The sequence below is a fragment of the Pholcus phalangioides genome, unplaced genomic scaffold, assembly GCF_987345545.1.
Source record: "Pholcus phalangioides strain wild (caught in Gottingen) unplaced genomic scaffold, Ppha-v1.0 ptg000003l_1, whole genome shotgun sequence".
NCBI lineage: Eukaryota > Metazoa > Arthropoda > Arachnida > Araneae > Pholcidae > Pholcus > Pholcus phalangioides.
The window spans coordinates 53,247,713-53,265,340 of NW_028301596.1; the positions used below are offsets into that span (position 1 = coordinate 53,247,713).

Consider the following 17,628-nt stretch of genomic DNA (forward strand, 5'->3'; position numbering starts at 1 on the left):
TTAATGTTATCTTATCTTGTATGTGTATTGCAAAATGGTGACTTCGGCGAGCACAACATGTGTGCGTATATACGAATACATATTTGCTCTTGGTGGGAAGAATGGAATCGATCAGGTGCGTTTTTTTGGAAAAAACCTTTGTCCTCTCACAGCAGTTTATCACTGATCTAGTAAAGGTATCCCTCGCTCTCTCCTGCCCCGTGTTTAACTTATTGGGATGTGGTGGCGGGTACCGCAAGGCAAGCTGGGCTCGTTGGAGATTGACATTATCTTTTTCTTTTCACTTTGTTTTGAACTGACGATAAAATCCATTTATTAGATATGATCGAAAGGAAAAAAGAAGAATGACGAGGGCTGGAGGAGAAAATTATCTACATTGGTATTTTTTGAGGGGTTGGTGTGATGTGACGCGTCAGCGTGACGTTACGCGTCCCGATGGAGAGGAGCCATTTTTTTGAGTAGCAGGTAGGGGGTATATCCCAAGGTGGCAAGTTTTAATGAGTGGGTGAATAAGGGGTTAATTAGTCAAAACCGAACAGGGGGGGGGGGCAAAATCCACCGAAAAGCAGTAGAACCATAAATCTACCTCTGCGTAGAGAACGTGGGACCAGGTGAGAGAGCGACCTAAAACGTTTGCAACCGTGTGAGTGATCAAATCATTCATCGGTCAAAAAAGTGACCTGGAGCACGGGTTCTCAAACCCCCCCCTCCCTCGTCACGGTGCTCTCTTACCACAATCAACGGTTATCCGCGGCTCCCCATACCAAAGGTTTATTTATTTAATGGCTATAATGAAAAATTCTCCCCCACATATTCCCTAATTCTCACTGGAGATTGGAACCTCCCAGGCATTTGATACAAATTGTTTTTTCGGGTTCGAAGACAATTTGTATCAAATGATGGCCGCGAAAACCTTATAGACTACTCCCAGGCATTGATTGTATAAATATGCATTCTACCTCCGTCAATCACCGAATTAATAATAAAGTCCTTGACATTTCCCTTAAATTCAATCTTATCCAATCTGTCTTAGAACCAACTCGAATTATATTTCATTCCAGTTCAATTCTGGGTGGCATTGCCACCTCCAATCGGATCCCAGTTCTTGACACCTCCATCTTCGAGGCGGTTGCTCGGACCACAAAATCCTCTTCATTGATTTTTCCCTTCAGCAATCTGTGCCCCCCTACAAACTTGCCACCAAACCAAATTTTAATAAGGCAAACTACCCCCCCCCCCTGCGAAATTGTCTTCGTTCCCACTTCTCCGATTTCTTATCACTCTTTCCTCCTCCAACAACATTCATATCTTGTGGGCCCCTTTCAAATCGACAATCCTGAAATTCTTAGCTAAAGTTCCCAGTAAGAACGTCTCATCTAAGTACATTTACGACCCATGGATCAATAGAGATATCATCCATTTAAAGAGAAACATTCCCCGTACCGCTCTCAAATACAAAGTAAACAAATCCGACTGACTTAAATCCGCAATTTCTGCCTGCACCCAAAACCTTAAAGACCTCATTTCTTTTCAAAAAACTAAATATCTTTCTCACTCTTCACTAAATTATCTCAAATCCAATCCCTCTAAGTTTTGGAACTTCCTTTGTCCCAAATCAGCTGCCCCCCCCCCCACCCCCATCTCTCGAAACTTCAACTAAAGACGTCTTTTCTCCTGCGGATATCGCCACTGAGTTCAATTTAGCATTCTGCTCAGTTTTCTCATTGGATCCTACCCCCCCCCCCCCCCCACAATATTCATTCACTGACTCCATTCACAATTCTAACCCAATCTAGGGAGGGCATCGTAAAATTACTGAAAAAGCTCCAATCTCGCTTTTTTGGGCCCGGATGGAATCCCTAACTACATTCTCAAATACTGTGCAGAAGAAATCCACTGACTATCTTTTGATTATTTCCAGTGTTTCTCTAAATTCCTCCATTCTACCTTCTGATTGGAAAATAAACAAAATCATTTCAATTCACAAATCTGGGCCTCTTACCAATCCCCTCTATTTCAGACTTATTGCAATCACTTCATCTTGCTGTAAGATTCTTGAACTTAACTTTGGCTGAACATCCCTGAGGTTGAAAAAATAATATCTAAAGTGAAAAAAAGCAACCCGCACGTTTGTCCATACAGGATCTAAAAGGATTATACATAATCTCCGGTAAAAGTGATAAATATCTTGCGAAATTTATCAAACTTACCGAGACGATTGGTGATTATGCATTACCGATATGCTTTACGGATTCAACGCATTTACCGTAACATTTCTATATTTCATCAGCTGACCAAAATCTCTATGTACTGTACGTATATAGGTGCACTGCCCATCGATTCTTTTCTTTTCGAAAAATAACCGTAATATCATATACACTCAAACGTACAATTTTTTTTCTCATCTCGGTCATTTTTCATGTATATTTTATAAAGTTATTTTTTTAAATATGTACCTTAAAGATATTTTTCTAGTAATGTATATCTAACGTGTTTCGGTGCCCCTTATCATTTGGCGCCCGGTTTAATTGCACCGGTCACTGTGTTAAAACTACATTCGTTAAACTACATTTTTTTTTCGAAGCAAATTTTTCGCGCGACGATTTGCTCGTGATCGTCGTATGATCTCGAGCTAATATTTAATATAATCATTTGTAATTCTAAAAAAATATTCAGTCATCGATCAGATTTGTCTCTAGTTTTTTGGCACCTAAAATTACTTCCGAAATTCCTAAAATTACAAGTTTAAAATTGTATAGGTTTGAAAATTCTGAAGTCAGCCAAGATGAAAAGGAATATCTCTACGGAGGAGGCCACCCCCATACTCGCAAAGGATAGTATGGAACCACCACAAAAGAAGTCACGTATGATGGAACTGGAGCCCTAAAATACATTCAGCACCGATTACGCAGGAGTTCAGACGACTACATGGAAGTATGAGGTGACTACCCATTCGACGGAAACCCTTTCTCACTTCTCATTTTCTGGAAGTTCGATGATGAAAGTCACAAGTGCTCAAGTTTCGACGGAGGACTGTGCAGCGGAAATATCTACACTTGGAAGCCCGTTGAGGCCAGTCTCCGAGGCTCGACGCATCACATTTCAGGAAATTTCGCTTCACACTGAGAAGTCCATCGTCGTCACCTCCGAGCAGAAATCAGCCATCATCGCGTCCGAGATAAAATCAGGGATCATCGCATCCGAGTTGATCGTCCAAGATACTTTCGATCTACACGAAGAATCGCTGTCTTCCGTCACATCTGTTAATCAGGACTTGGTGTACATCGAAAAGTCTAAAAAATTGAAAAAGACTCACACGAAATATGTACGCATTGAAAAGCGTCACTAACCATTTCCCAACATTTCGTATCGTTCCCCGAACAGCTTTTACTATATTTTTTGTTCATACGAAATAAATTTATTTTTGTGAATAGGAATTTTAGTCGAACACTAGATTTTGTCTAGGCTAGAACTATATAGCTATCACTAAAAACCAGTGATTAGAGAACGGTCCAGAAGGACCGTTGGGTTGTAATCAATGGGAAGCTAAAACCGAGCACGGTTTATCAGATACTCGTGATACAACTACAGAACGGAACACAACGGAAATGTTTGTAAATTAATGCATCAAAATATGTTCAAAATTAGAACCATTTAGCACAGTGTTTCCCAAAGTGGGCGATGGGACTATTCAAAGGGGCGATAACAGCTACAGGCACGATTGGGGGGGGGGGGCTACGAATGGGTATAACGGGGCGATGGGAGGACGAGAGGATAAAATAAGGACCCCTTTCCCAAGAAAGCCTTCGTAAATATTCGTGCCTATGGGCGAAAAATACCGTAACACTGTGATTTATCGATAAAGCCTTCTGTCGCAAAGTTCAACACCATCTGGGAAATGACTGGTTTTGCTAATGACTGTTCATAACGTCGTCATCGCAGTGTTTTAGTTGCGTAAACACCGGCTGTTCGGCAGTGTCGTCTTAAGGCATTGTCGCATTATATTCACAAAAATAAGATCTGGTTGAAATTTTCCAGAATTTACGTGGTAGAGCCTCAGAAAAATCACTTGGCCCGGGAAAGCCCGTGATGCTCTAAAGACGGCCCGGCTGCTCGAGAACTTACGACACATTATTTTAATATAAAAAATATATTTTTTATTCCGCAGAAGCATGGGGCGGAGATACGAGGGGGAGGGCCCAGCGTCAAAGGTGGAGTCGACTGATCTAATGTATATAGGCATATATAAATTGACATCATCATCATCGTGCCCCCCCCAGACTTCCAGGTCTATTTCCGCCTATGCGCAGAAGGGATCGAAAACTCCAGCCTTTTTTTAATAATCAGTTCCGTGCATCAAGCTGAAGCCGAACACTGCTCGTATAAATCATTTTCGACCATGGCCTCCAGAAGAATGCGCTACTACACCGCACACCAACTCCGGTCATATATCGCCATACGGCAATTTCCAACCAGTGGAGTTGGGTGGGAAATGAAGGCTCCATCTATCGATGGTCACCCTAGGCTCGGTAGGTAAAGATCTTGCTTCGAATGTTCTATGCCCGGATTCGAACCCATGGACCTTGATGGTAACCTTCATAATGGAGGACGAGCTAAAGACGAAGGATGGGCTGACAAAATCCAGCCTTTAGGAGAATTCTCGGTCGCAAATAAGACGGCGCGACCGGGACATTTGCGACTGAAACAAAAACCGTAGTGTTTGCGACCGAAACCACGGGGGGGGGGGGTGAAAGGGAGGGTAAGTTGAAGGAAGATGTAGCAAGAGGGGTGATTTACAGCACTGAACTTGTCAGAAGTATCTCAGGGAAAGGATTGCACACTCAGTTTAACGGACTAGCAGCGTCTGCAATGTTTTACTGTAAAAATAAATAATTCTGTTGTAATTCTGTTAGAGGGGGCCTAAATCGTTTTTCTATTCGCTGTCAATGGGGTGATTATCGTGGGGTAATTGATTTCGTACACGTCATTGCAAACTGCAGTCATTTCGCTGGCGAACGTCTCACAGTTTTTGGCTCTCAGTCATTATCATTATATGGTTTACCCAATATTTTACGAGATGGAAGGAATTCGTTATTTCAGTTCTTTTTTATGTAATCTTAATTAAGTTACAATCACACTAAACTTGCCACGAAATGAGAAACATCAATGGGGTGCATCTCGTATTCATTTTCGTGTGTGTGTTTTTTTGTCCTTCTCTGCTCTATGTATTTTTTTTATCAAGCGGAATACAATATATTGTATTCTGCATCTAGGTGTTCGTCTGTGTTGTCCAACCAAGCGTTCCTTTTTTGTAATAGCTTTTTTGCATTGCGGGCTTTATTTGCACAATAAAGATATTATTATTATTATTAAAAAAAAGGAGGTTAAAATGAAGCGGGCGGATTTATTTTGAATAGATTCTAGTTTGTCTATGTATGGGGAATTCCAGATTTCATAGACATATGAGAGTACAGGAAGGATGTAGGTTTGGAAGCAGAGATGTCTGAGGTGACGGGTGGAGTTTTTGAGGTTCCGACGAAGAAAGAAGAGTTTTTGGAGACACACTTATGAAAGACGTAATCAACATGGAGATTCCAATGGAGATCGGCAGAAATAATTACTCCCAGATATTTATAATTAGAAACTTCGGTGATTGTAGAGTTATTGATAGTGTAAGAAGAATCGAGGGGAAGTCTTTTGTGAGTAATTTTCACAAAGACTGTTTTTGAAGAGTTAAGGGATAATTGCCAGGACGAGCACCATTCCGATACAATGTTGAGGTTATTTTGGAGAGATGCTTGGTCGGGATTCGTTGTGCACTGTTTGGTGGATAATGCAATCGTATGCAAAGAGTCCGATATGCTAATTGATGGAATTAGGAAGATCGTTTATATAAATCAAAAATAATAATGGGGAGAGGACCGAACCCTAAGGCGTGCGACTTAACCTGGGAAAATGGGGAGTTCTGGCCCTTGAAGGAGACAAACCGATTGCGGTTGGTGAGGAAGGCTTCCACCCATTTAAAGTAGTTGAACACATAGGCCTTCGAAAATAATCTTTTCGGAAAGCCTTTGTCGAGCCGCCGCTTTGAGGCGCCTCTGACAAAGGTTGGCGTCACACCAGGGCATACAATACAATACAGATACAATAACTAGCAGGTGATGGCCAGAGCCCAGCGACGCATAGTTTGAAAACCCTGACACAGAGAGAAATACCTGTATTTTTGCATGTTATGCAAGTATCGTGTTGAAGGTCAGCTTTCTTCACCAAACACCAACTCCAGACATATCGCCATACTTCAATGGTTGGAAATTAAGGCGCCATCTACCAGTGGCCACTTCAAGCTCGTTAGGGGAGAAAATATCTTGTTATCTATATTCTTTCCTCGGTTCGAAGCTGCGACCTGACGGTAACCTTCACGGGGGCAGACGAGCATCTTACCAACACGTCACTCGGTCCCAAAAAGTGTGAGGTTCGCTGTGCAGTTCGGATTCGACCCTGAAAGAATGCGGCCTCTACCTCAGAAAGTCTACTAAACCACACATGTACCGCGTCCATATTCCTTTGTGGAACTTTCAACGAATTGGTACACGTTGGAATGTGTAGTACTTGTGTGTGTACGTGTAGTGAGCATAACGTCAAGTTTGTTCCTGTGAAATGCTCGTTATACGTAGTGCTGCCATCTGCAACCGATTTTTGTAACTATGAGTGAAGTGTAATGATTGAACTATTATATCGTTGTTCTCTGTGGAGGGACTACCTCAGGTCTGCCTGGTCTCTGCAGAGAAGCTTCTTCAAATGAGAGCCGATTAGTAAACCCTGTTTGACCATTTTCTTCGGTAAACGTGCCGGAGTCAACATAGTAGTGGTGCGTAAAAACCAGCTTCGTTATCAATAAATGTTGATACGATGCATCTGTGAGTCAAGCTCTCGGATTTAGGAAGTGAGTATCAAATTCAATGCCCGGAAAATGCAAATTGGGTTAACAAAATTGCCTTTTTTGGCTATTGGGCCCACGAAGAAGTAATTTGATACGGACCCACAAAAGCAAACCGGGCCGAAATACGGCCCCTCGAGAAGAAATCTTTCGGCACCCATGAGATAGATATAAGTATTTCATGATTCTCACGAACTCGGCAATTCAGATATTGCATTGAATCAGGCGTATCATTTTCCGAATCTGCAGATGCGGCAACCCTATCGTGGTTGTTACCGAAACGCGATATCGAGCTCTGCATCTCACGGAACAATCGTAAGTAATCAGTTTATGTGTTTCTGCTTCAATTATAGCTACATGATAAGTTCATTGTTTTTTTTAATGGCATTATGTCACCATTGAGGTGATTATCACGCAAAATCTGTCCCAAAAATAACGATAATGATTACAGACGGAAAAAAACGTTTATTGGACTTTTACCCTTGCCATTGGAATTTATCTCATCCAAAATAACAAGGAATTCGGATGGTGAAGAGAAAAAAAGCCTTTCACACATTTAGGTGGCCCTTGATAGAGCATTGTTCCATATCTCGCCTCCGTTAACCTTTCAAGCACTGACGAGATATCTCGTCTCTTATTATAGCACAAGCCTGGATATTTTGTAAAGTTGATTTCTCAATGAAACGATTTTCCTCGCACCTGCCGAGAATCAGAAGAAAGCCTATTCCATTAAAAATGTTCCGGCAGTTTGAAGCGGCTAATAGTGATTGAGGCCACCTCTCAAAGGACCAGTTTTTTTTTCTTCGAGAAGTTTCGCTGAATTTTCTGTCTCTACAAAAGTGTTATTCGCAATAATTGAATTTACATTAACCGGCATTCAGCCAGCGTGGATAAAGCACCGGTTTCAGACGGAATTCACGACTGGTACCAATTTTCACTGATTTCTGCCTGTTCTCTAATTCTTATCAAATGGCACGAATTTTCGCCGAATGTCGCCAGCTATTACCGATTTGTGTCTAACGTCACTAGTTCTTACCCCCAAATGTCACCAATTTTCTTTAGTTTTTTACCAAATAGGCCTAATGTTACATATACAGGGTGTTCTGTTAATGGACCGACAAACTCAGAGGGTTGTTAGTAGGCATGAAGGGGAACAAAAATTGCATTGGAACATGGTGTCGCAAACCACATTGAGAGAGTGGAAATTACGAAAAACACGCAGGTTTTGAATTTAGCGCGATGAATTTTGATCGCGATGGAAATCGCGAAAAACGCATGTAGACTCCGAGTCCGTCCAAAGAAGACGAAAGGTGGTGGTCTCAATCCGTGTCTTTTTAGTATGGGGTCACCTTAAATCACTCGTTTGTGACGTCTGCGGACACACCGGAGGATCTCATAATGCGGGTTGTCGTCACTGCGGCAGACATCAAAAAGCATACCTGGTATTTTCGAGCGAGTTCGGGAATCGTTTCTACGTCGTTGTAGACTGTGCAATGATATCAGCGGCCGCCACTTCCAATAAATCTTGTAATAATTAATCAAATAATCTTTTTGTAATTATTGTTTTTTTTTGTCATTCCAGCATGACATAATAATCTGCATGCATTTTTTACCTTCTCAACGTGGTTTGCGACACCAATGTCCTATTGCAATTTTTGTTCTTCTTGATGCCTACTAAACAGCCCTCTGAGTTTGTCGGTCTATTAACAGAACACCCTGTATATATTTATTGCTCTTTATCTTGTCCCGGGAAACTCAGATATCGACTAGGATAGTGATGGGCAAACTACGGCCCGCGCGCCAGATGTGGCAAAGGTTCTATGCGGCCCACCGTAGGTTTCAAAATAGTAGTAGTATGGAAATTTTGAATTTCAGTGTTTTAAAAAAAATTCATTCCTCCACTTCATTTCTACGCATAAAGTTCCAATTACAGTATTTCCCATCAGTAGCCGTCATGCCGGGAAATTCGAGTCTCAGATTCTGGAAAATTCGGTTATTTTGAAATTCCACTGAATTGGCCAAACGCATATTGTGATCTTTATTAAACCTCGCTTTTCCCCGGCATGACAGGAACGAAAACCCGGACCCCAATATTCAAAAAAAAGCTGTGTCCCTCGAGTTTTATGGCATGCCAGCTGATGCGACGGAGGAAATACAGTATAGTACAGGCCCGCCTTAGCACCACATTAGCCGGCATGCCATAAAACTTAAGAAACATCGGCTTTTTCAATGTTGGGGTCTGGTTCGTTCTCGGCATGCCAGGAAAAGCGAGGTTTAATAAGGGATCACAATATGCGTTTGGCGAATTCAATGGATTTTTAAAATAAAGACAGCATTCAAGAATTTTCCGGAATCTGTGACTCGAATTTCCCGGCATGACGGAAAATATGGGTATTTCCCAGCACGATGGTCTCTCTTTCCCGGCGTGCCGGCTGAAGAAGGGGAGGGGGGGGGGGTTGAACATTTATGCTTAAAAATGGAGTGGCAGAATGTGTTTTGTATACTTTGAAGACTGCGACGGTTTCATTGCAAATGAGAGACAATGGGTTTCCTTTGACGACTATCCTTTACGACTATTAAAAAAATAAATACAAGTACATTTTAACAACTTTATGCATATTTATTGAATACGTGTTCCATTTTTACGTATGCAGAAGTTTTCAAATCGATTTCTATTCATATTCTCACAACTATATTTACTCATGCAAAAAAAGGGGGATTCCCCTTAAATGAAGTTTTACAAAACACTGAAATTGAAATTTCTGTTATTTTGAATCTGCTGCGGGTTGGATAGAACCTCTTAGCGGGTCGAAATTCGCCCATCAACAGGTTAGGACATCGCGATACGGCTTTTAAAGCGGGATGTCCAACCACCCTGCCAATGAGACATCAATTTTCTCAGCTGTAACATTGTTGACAGCTTAAACCTATTTGAACTGTGGAGCCAGACATGGCCCAAGCATTGCCGTCTTAACGCATGGACCCACCCGGGCGCCTCGAGAGAAAAGGAGCCTCACAAAAGTGAGATCTGGTTGAAATTTTCTAGAATTTGCCAGTAGAGCGTCGGAAAAACCACTTGGCCCGGGGGCCCATGTTGCTCTTAAGACGGCCCAGGCTCTGTCCCACGGGGAATATAAGCACATTACCATGAGGGAAAGGGTCATGTTTTTAGACTTCATCCATTGTGCGGTAATATTAAACATTAATGTGTGTGTCTTCCTCTTTGTAATGGAATTAATTCAATATACACGCAGTCTTGGCAAAGAAACGCGCAGCTTTTATTCTTAAGAAGATTAGAAAATAACATTTTAAGAAAATTCCACTCACATGTTCTTTAGAAAACTAAGGGAAGAAATAACACACACACATTTCAAGAGAATTAAAACAATGTTCTCTTAAGAAAACTAGAAAATGAACAAACAACATTTTACGCATATTCTAGAAGAGAAAAGAACATTCTCAAAACTTCAAGCTAGAAGGACGTGCAATAATAATACACACAAAAATAAGATTCAGGTGAAATCAGACTTGAAGAACCAAGTCCAAAAAGCGGCGCAAATCAGCACCAGGAGACCACGGGCCGAAACAAAAGCTGCTGCGTTATCGCACTGGTCCATGTAGAAATCCGACCAGATTTTGACCATTTCGTCGGAGATGTCTTTGGCGTCTTTACCGCAAAACTTTTCGATTTCTTTGGGACCGCAATCGATGATGGCCTCTATATGCCTGGAAAATATTCGGACAGCGTCTACATTAAATTTCCTAACTCTTATCAACATTATGTCTTGATTAGAGTTTTCTTAATATAACACGAGAACCCTTTGATCAAACACTTGGAGTAACTATGGATATACCCTGAGCTATGTCACATTAAATGTTATTCACGATAAAAAAAAAACCCGCAGCCCGCTGTCTCTAATCTTTATCCACTCTGTGAAGAGCAGATACATTTGGTGACTAGATTTCCATAAGATGAGAACGGGACATCTCTCGCCAAATATGGGCATTTTTTATGCGGAATATTGACAATTCGGAACCGTGTCATGATCTTATTATACAAATTCTTTTTGCTCCTTGAATAGAAGAAAAAACCATTAGGACTTTTGGTGCCATCTATCGACAGAATGCAAAGCATCGGAAAAATGAAATAGATTTTTAAACAGCTGCTGCCATCTGATATTTATAAAAAAGGGAAAATAAAACTCGCATCTCTCTCTCTCTCTCTCTCTAATTAATCACATCCTTGAAAGCTACATGGCATCAAACCCTTCATCAAAGAAATATTTTTTACTACTTGAAACTATACAGGTCGCGCAGCCGTACAGCTTTTCAGAAAAACTACGATGAGTCAAGACCGACCATATTTGCATCAGTAACGTACGAACTGAATGTATGAAATGTAAATGTCATGTAAATGAAGTACCAATTGAATGGTATACAGATTATTCAATACTTGTGGTTTATCTGGGCAACACCATTTTGCACGTCTTTTATTACTATTATTTTTTTAATACGTGCCTGAACGTGAAGTTTGTGTTCCTGTTTTAAATGCTTGTTATGTGTAGTGCTGCCAGACTGTCATGATTTTTTCTAACTATGAGTGAAGTGCGATGGTTGAATAATTGTACCGTTGTAGGCCTGTTGCTCTCTGTGGAAGACTTGGAAGCAAGTGCTGGAGTATTTCGTTCTGGACCTCAAACTATATAAGTACTACTATATAAGTACTAGGCTGACCATATTTCCCTGGAAGACAAACGGGAACCGGCGATCACAAATACGGGGAAACACGGACAATTACTAATTTTCGCTGAAAAAAGGTGATGCCAACGATGAACAAAGCTGCTAATTACAACATTAATCTCTGAAAAGTTGCCAATTGACGGGAAATGAAGCGCTCATAGGCGAAGATGTATTTTGAAATGTTTGAGGGGCGCACGGTGATGATGAAGCCAATGCATTCAATCACACATATAGATATGTGCATTGTTACCCGTACACAGGTTTGATGTTAGGGGTGGGCGTATCTCTGCACATGGTTCATAATAGGAGTGGTCATAGAGACACACTCACATTGCGAGGTCCCGGGTTCGAACCTCACTGGTGCCCGGCTAAAGTTGGTTTTCAGCGGTTCCCAACTTCGAAGCGTGAATGCGAGCCGATTCTCATCCCCATTAAAAAGTCTCTCCACAGAGAGCAACAGGCCCACAAACGGTCCAAATTTTTAATCATTACACTTACTTCACTTCTGAACAGGGGCGTAGCCAGAAATTTCGTTCGGGGAACCACTTTCATTTCGGGGGGGAGGGGGACCAAAGTGATAGAATAGTAGATTTGGCCATCTTTTCCCCTTTTTTTTTTGTCATTTTCTCACATCGGGGGGGGGGGGCAGACCCCCCAAGTTCCCCCCCCCCCATGCCCTTGCTTCTGGAATTCAGTACTGCCATCTATAGATGGCAGTACTGAAAAATCAGAAACAGCACACTACACACGCATTCAGAGACTATTAGGTACATACACTCGCACTTCTAGCACAAATCACTAAATTGCCCATTGTGATAGACCTGAGTTGTGCTCGGTTAGAAAGAAAGAAGCTGCGTAACAGATGCCTACAACCTGTTGACACAGTGCGAGGCTACATTTAACATTTTAATGATACCTACCCTTGGGCCACTATCGCCAATCTACATGTTTCTACATGACCTAAACATGTGTCTGTTAATGACACGCGAATTTTATATTCATGCACTCTGATAGTTTCTGTCGTTCATCTTCGAAACACCCCCCCCCCCTCTCCCATGTTATTATAAGAACACATCACACTTACTTGCACCGTTCCTGTACATCGGTGTCGTTCTTCTGTGAAGTCTGGATGCATATTTCAGACACATTCATGGAGTGATTTTGGTAGCAAGAATAGACGTTGTTCATCTCTGTAAAAGGGAAACAACACATCATCATCGTTTAAATAAAAGAATGTGTTGAGAATTAGAAAATGGTTGACGCCCCGAAAACTAATACCGCATCAAATGCGAAAACCTTTCCGTAACGGCAACTGTATTAATGAAATAGATATTGTTCCGGATCTCACACAAGTGCTTGAAATGTACAGAGGATGAAACAATTTGCAGGACTTCACAGATTTATTTACAGAAACAACTACAATCAGCAATTTTAACGAAAAAACGCTGACAGGAACGATCTGTGAATGAGAGATCTCGCGCGTCTCAAAATTTTACAAGTCTATTAATAGTTCTAGAAAAGTGGCGCTTACGTATGGACGGAGAAAAATCTCGAAGTTTCTAGAAAGGTCTCTAAAAGAGGCTCGGATTACACTATAAACGTTTTATAAAAATCCTTTCATAAAAGTTGAAAAATGCAACCAATAAGCGTTTCAGTCACATTCGCGGTAATGTAACAAATACGGTTATTGGTTGCTTTTTTTAGTTTTTAAAAGATCTTTTATAAAACTTTTTAAGTGTAATCCTTGCTTTAGTCACTGTGCTATAAGGAAAGCTACGGCAAAGTTTCTCTATAGCTCAGTGCTTTTAGAGATATTATATCGCCAATCTATTGGACCCATCGCCAAACGTGCCAAATTTGTCACAATTTCGAGGGGTTCACAACAAAATGCGTACAGGTAGAAAAGAGATGACATTATTTTCGTAACAACACTTTCTGGATTTTATGCCGAGATGAACTCGGAAAGAAAAGTCATCTCGTCTATCTCTATCTCTACCGTCTCACTTGGGAGGCTATTTGCTGAAGTTAATCACTAATGCAATTACTTCAGCATCTAACGCCACAGTGCGTGAAATAAAGAAGGCAGTGTCGTGCATCCGGTGGAGTAGATGGTAGCATGCTTGGCCGGAATGCAAGAGGGCCTGGGTTCGTGTACCGCCGGAGACCAGATGACTTTTCTGTCCAGTTATAGATGTCACGAACACTTAAGAAACTGTTAGGCTTCAGATCGTACAGAAATTACACAGATCAGATGAAATGTTTAATTAATTTGACACATTTAAAGAATAACACCGAAACAGTCGTCTTCGACTGGGCCGACACATTGTAGACACAAAAGAATTATAATTAGGTTCGGGGCACACACCACACGTTCCTACATGCACAGATTCGTTAGAAATTCCGTAAATGTATGTGTAAGAGGTACAGCAAACGGGGAGTTAAATGGCAGAGATAAAATAATAATTTCCTGTATTTATATTTTGTGATAAAAACAAAAAATTTATGCATTTGTTTATTTCTCCATAATTATTTCCAGTTGGTACAGGAGATGGAAACATACGCTTCGAAAAGCGAAATACCAAGGGAATAGAGCAAGCAGTCAGTGGTTCTCAAACTTTTGCCACCCGCGGGCGGCTCCTTTACTCAATTCCTGCTGCATCTGCTTCTTCCCAGAATAGTATATATACAGTAGTAGACATTTTCACTTATAAAAGAACCACTTCAACGTATAAACACAAATCAATATCTCCAGCTCGCCGCGACGTCCCTGACAAAGATTGGCAACGCACACTGCAATAGAGTAGTAACACTCTTTCAGGTGAGGTGACTACAACAACTACTGAACCACACTTACACCACATATTCTTCTATGGAATTTCCAACGAATGCGTGTTATGAAGCTAACGTCAAGTTTGTTTCTGTGCAATGCCTGTTATAGTGCTGCCATCTATTTTTGGTACTATGAGAGAAATGTAATGATTGATTATTTGTATCGTTTTAGGCTTGTTGCTCTCTGTAGCGAGACTTTTTCGACGGGGATATCGGCCCTCATTCGCGCCACGGAGTTAGGAACCACAGAAAATCAACTTCAGCCGATCACCATTGTGGCATTGGTGGGGTTCGAACAAAGGTGCTCGGAAGACGGAATGACGATGGTACTACTTCATTCATATAGAATTCATTTTTCTCCATTACAATAAATTACAAAACAATTATTGTTACGGGAAAACATATAAGTAAAATCTAATTTCTCTTTCTCTCTCTCTAGTGGTGCAACTTTTAGTAAAAATGTTGTTTCATAAGGGAAATAACACAAAAAAAATGTCCAAAATCTGTACTCAAGTCCCTCCAGTTTACGGTAAGTATGTGAATGGGTAAGCAGGCATTTCTAGTCAGTAGCGGCCTCGGAAAAATCACTTTGCTCGGGACCCATGATGCTCTCAAGACGGCCCTGTCAAACGTGTTCATATCAATGCTGCATTTTGGTAGAAAATACAATTCCCAGGATATAATACCACTTTATTCACTCAGCGGCTCGACTTTTATCTGATGGGCCCTTTGCAAATCAATCAATCATTAGGGAAGGCCCTTTCATTAGTCAGTGAATGTCAGTCTCTGTGGCGAGACTTTCACACACAGTCTCGCCACAGAGAGCAACAGGCCTACAACGGTTAATTATTCAATTATTACACCTCACTTCTAGTTAGAAAAACTGGTGGCAGATGGCAGCACTACACATAATAAGCATTACACAGAAACAAAGTTTACGTCAGGTTTCACTACACGTACACGCACATTCCCGCATGTACCAATTCGTTAGAAGTTCCGCAGAGGAATATGGACGAGGTACATGTGTGGTTTAGTAGTAGTAGTAGTGAATATATGTTTCAGTTTCGTGGAGCGAAAGTGTGGGGGGGGGGGCTTCATTATGGCGCTTTGAGCGACTATCTTACTTGCCCAAGCGAAATCAGGACGTTTTTTTCTAGGAGAAAAAGCAATTTCTTTTTTTTTTCATTTAGGACTCACTTATCGCCAGAGCGCCTTTCTCATCGCAGAATGCCCCGTAAGTATCTCCTAATGCCTTCACTACCAACGTCACGTTTTTCATAGTGTTCTTGCAAGCGGTGTCGATTTTCTGGAAATCATCTCGGTGCGTTGCGACAGTGCTACAAAAAAAATTAAATAAGTCATTTTAAACAAAAAAATTACAAGTACGAGATTCTAAAATACAGTTAGTCACAAAAGTTTACATACAGCCCCCCCCCCCTCAACTCAAAGTGAATTTTTTGAAGGGAAAAACTAAGACTTTTGGACTTACAAGAAGTTTTAATCGAACAACTCAACATATACAGTAACTTTTCTGGTACAATCGACACGGCTTATTAGAATCTCGGATAATGTTATCATTTGGTATTGTTATCACTTTTGCAAGGAACGGCATTAGAGTTAATACATGCATAGCTGCCAACTTTTGAAAATGAAAATTAGGGAGATTTTCGCGTGCACCCGCATTTTATACTAAAACCACTCCCTAATAAATACAAAAAGGATTTCTTCATATAAAATAGGAATTTTCCGCACATAAAAGTTAAAGCGTAGGGAATAAAATCCCTACTCAAAAATTGAAGTCAAATAAAATAGGGATTTTACACACATGGAAATTACACACATTTCCCAAGTTATCTTTGGGAATAAAATCCCTACGCAAAAAAAACAAGCGAAATTACATGCCAATACTTCAATGGTGATTTTAAAAATATATACAGAGTATATATATATATAATATATATATATATATATATAAATATAAATATATATATATATAAATATATATATATATATATGGGAAATAAATATAAAGGAGAAAAAGAACAGAGGCAAAAGACTTTTTGTCCCACAAGAAATTTCTTAGGGATTGTTTCATGAGCGGGGATTCTTTTTAAATGAAGTAGGGAATTTTTACGGACAATTAGGGATTCTTTGTGATTTTCGTAAAAATTCGGGAGATTCAAGAACTTTCTGGGAGGTCGAGAGATGAAGCTAAAATTCGGACACTCCCGGCAAATTCGGGAGACTTGGTAGCTATGTACATGGAAAAAAATTTCGTTTTTTGTTATCGGGATTTAGAATATTGCTATCAAATTTTTTTCATCGAATTGCAAATTCTAAAACTACAATTTAACCAAACTTAATTTTTTTTCTTTTGTAAGTTATCGTTATCAGGCTGCAAGACTATGTAGGAAGCTAGATGACGTTCTCTCAACCCCCCCCCCCCCCCTTCCTCGTTGACCAACATTTCCGTTCTTAATGTCACCATTACCATTTTCGTGTGGAGGTGCTTTCGCAATGGCCTTACGCTAGTGAAGGCAAATGTTAGCCCAAAAAAAAGTTTTTCCCTTTCCTTCAGTTCTGGATCAGTTTCATTGGGTTGACCCGATTCAAATTTCTTTTCCGGAGAGACTTTCTCAAGGGATCTGTGAAATATATTCTACATAATATTTGTGATACACATTAGACAGCTCCATTCTAACGCCTCACAATTGGTGATTAACAAAAATGCAAAATTTTAGCTTGAAGGAGAAAAGAGGTACCGTTTTAGAATGTAATGTAAAAAATGGAACAATTGAATATTTTCACAACCAATTATGTGTCAAACGGGATGTATGGTGACCGTACTAGCGAACGGGACTTTTTTCGGACATGGTTATCATTCGATTATTGTTATCATGGACCTCGAGTCCTTTCCTTTTTTTCAAACATGCAAACCGAGCACAACTCCGGTCTACCGCCATGGGCAATTTACTACTGACTGAGTTGTGCCGGAAGTGTGAGTGCGTGTACCTAAGAGTCTGAGTGCGTATATGGTGTTGTGCGTGAATTGGTGCTGTCATCTATATTTCAAATTGTGAGTGAAGTGTACGGTTGAACATCTGTAGCGTTGTAGGGCTGTT

General features: G+C 40.6%; 1 protein-coding gene across 1 annotated transcript; it reads right to left on the reverse strand.

The window, feature by feature from the left end:
• Nucleotides 1–10,449: 10,449 nt before the first annotated feature.
• On the reverse strand, nucleotides 10,450–17,000 carry LOC149088815 (uncharacterized). The gene is made up of 4 exons (XM_089252377.1): nucleotides 16,972–17,000; nucleotides 15,704–15,843; nucleotides 12,762–12,867; nucleotides 10,450–10,663 (listed from the first exon to the last, which is right to left on the reverse strand). Exons 1-4 carry the CDS (start codon nucleotides 16,998–17,000, stop codon nucleotides 10,450–10,452), a joined length of 489 nt encoding a protein of 162 aa, XP_089108503.1.
• Between the last annotated feature and the right edge of the window lie 628 nt (nucleotides 17,001–17,628).

Bases quoted from the DNA above. Each gene is read 5' to 3' on its own strand.
- LOC149088815 (XM_089252377.1), bottom strand. From the start codon at position 17,000: ATGGTAATGGTGACATTAAGAACGGAAAT. The intron at 15,844-16,971 runs GTTGGTCAACGA...TTTTTTTTGTAG, and splicing joins GTGACATTAAGAACGGAAAT to CACTGTCGCAACGCACCGAG. The intron at 10,664-12,761 runs GTAAGTGTGATG...AATATTTTCCAG, and splicing joins GATGTACAGGAACGGTGCAA to GCATATAGAGGCCATCATCG.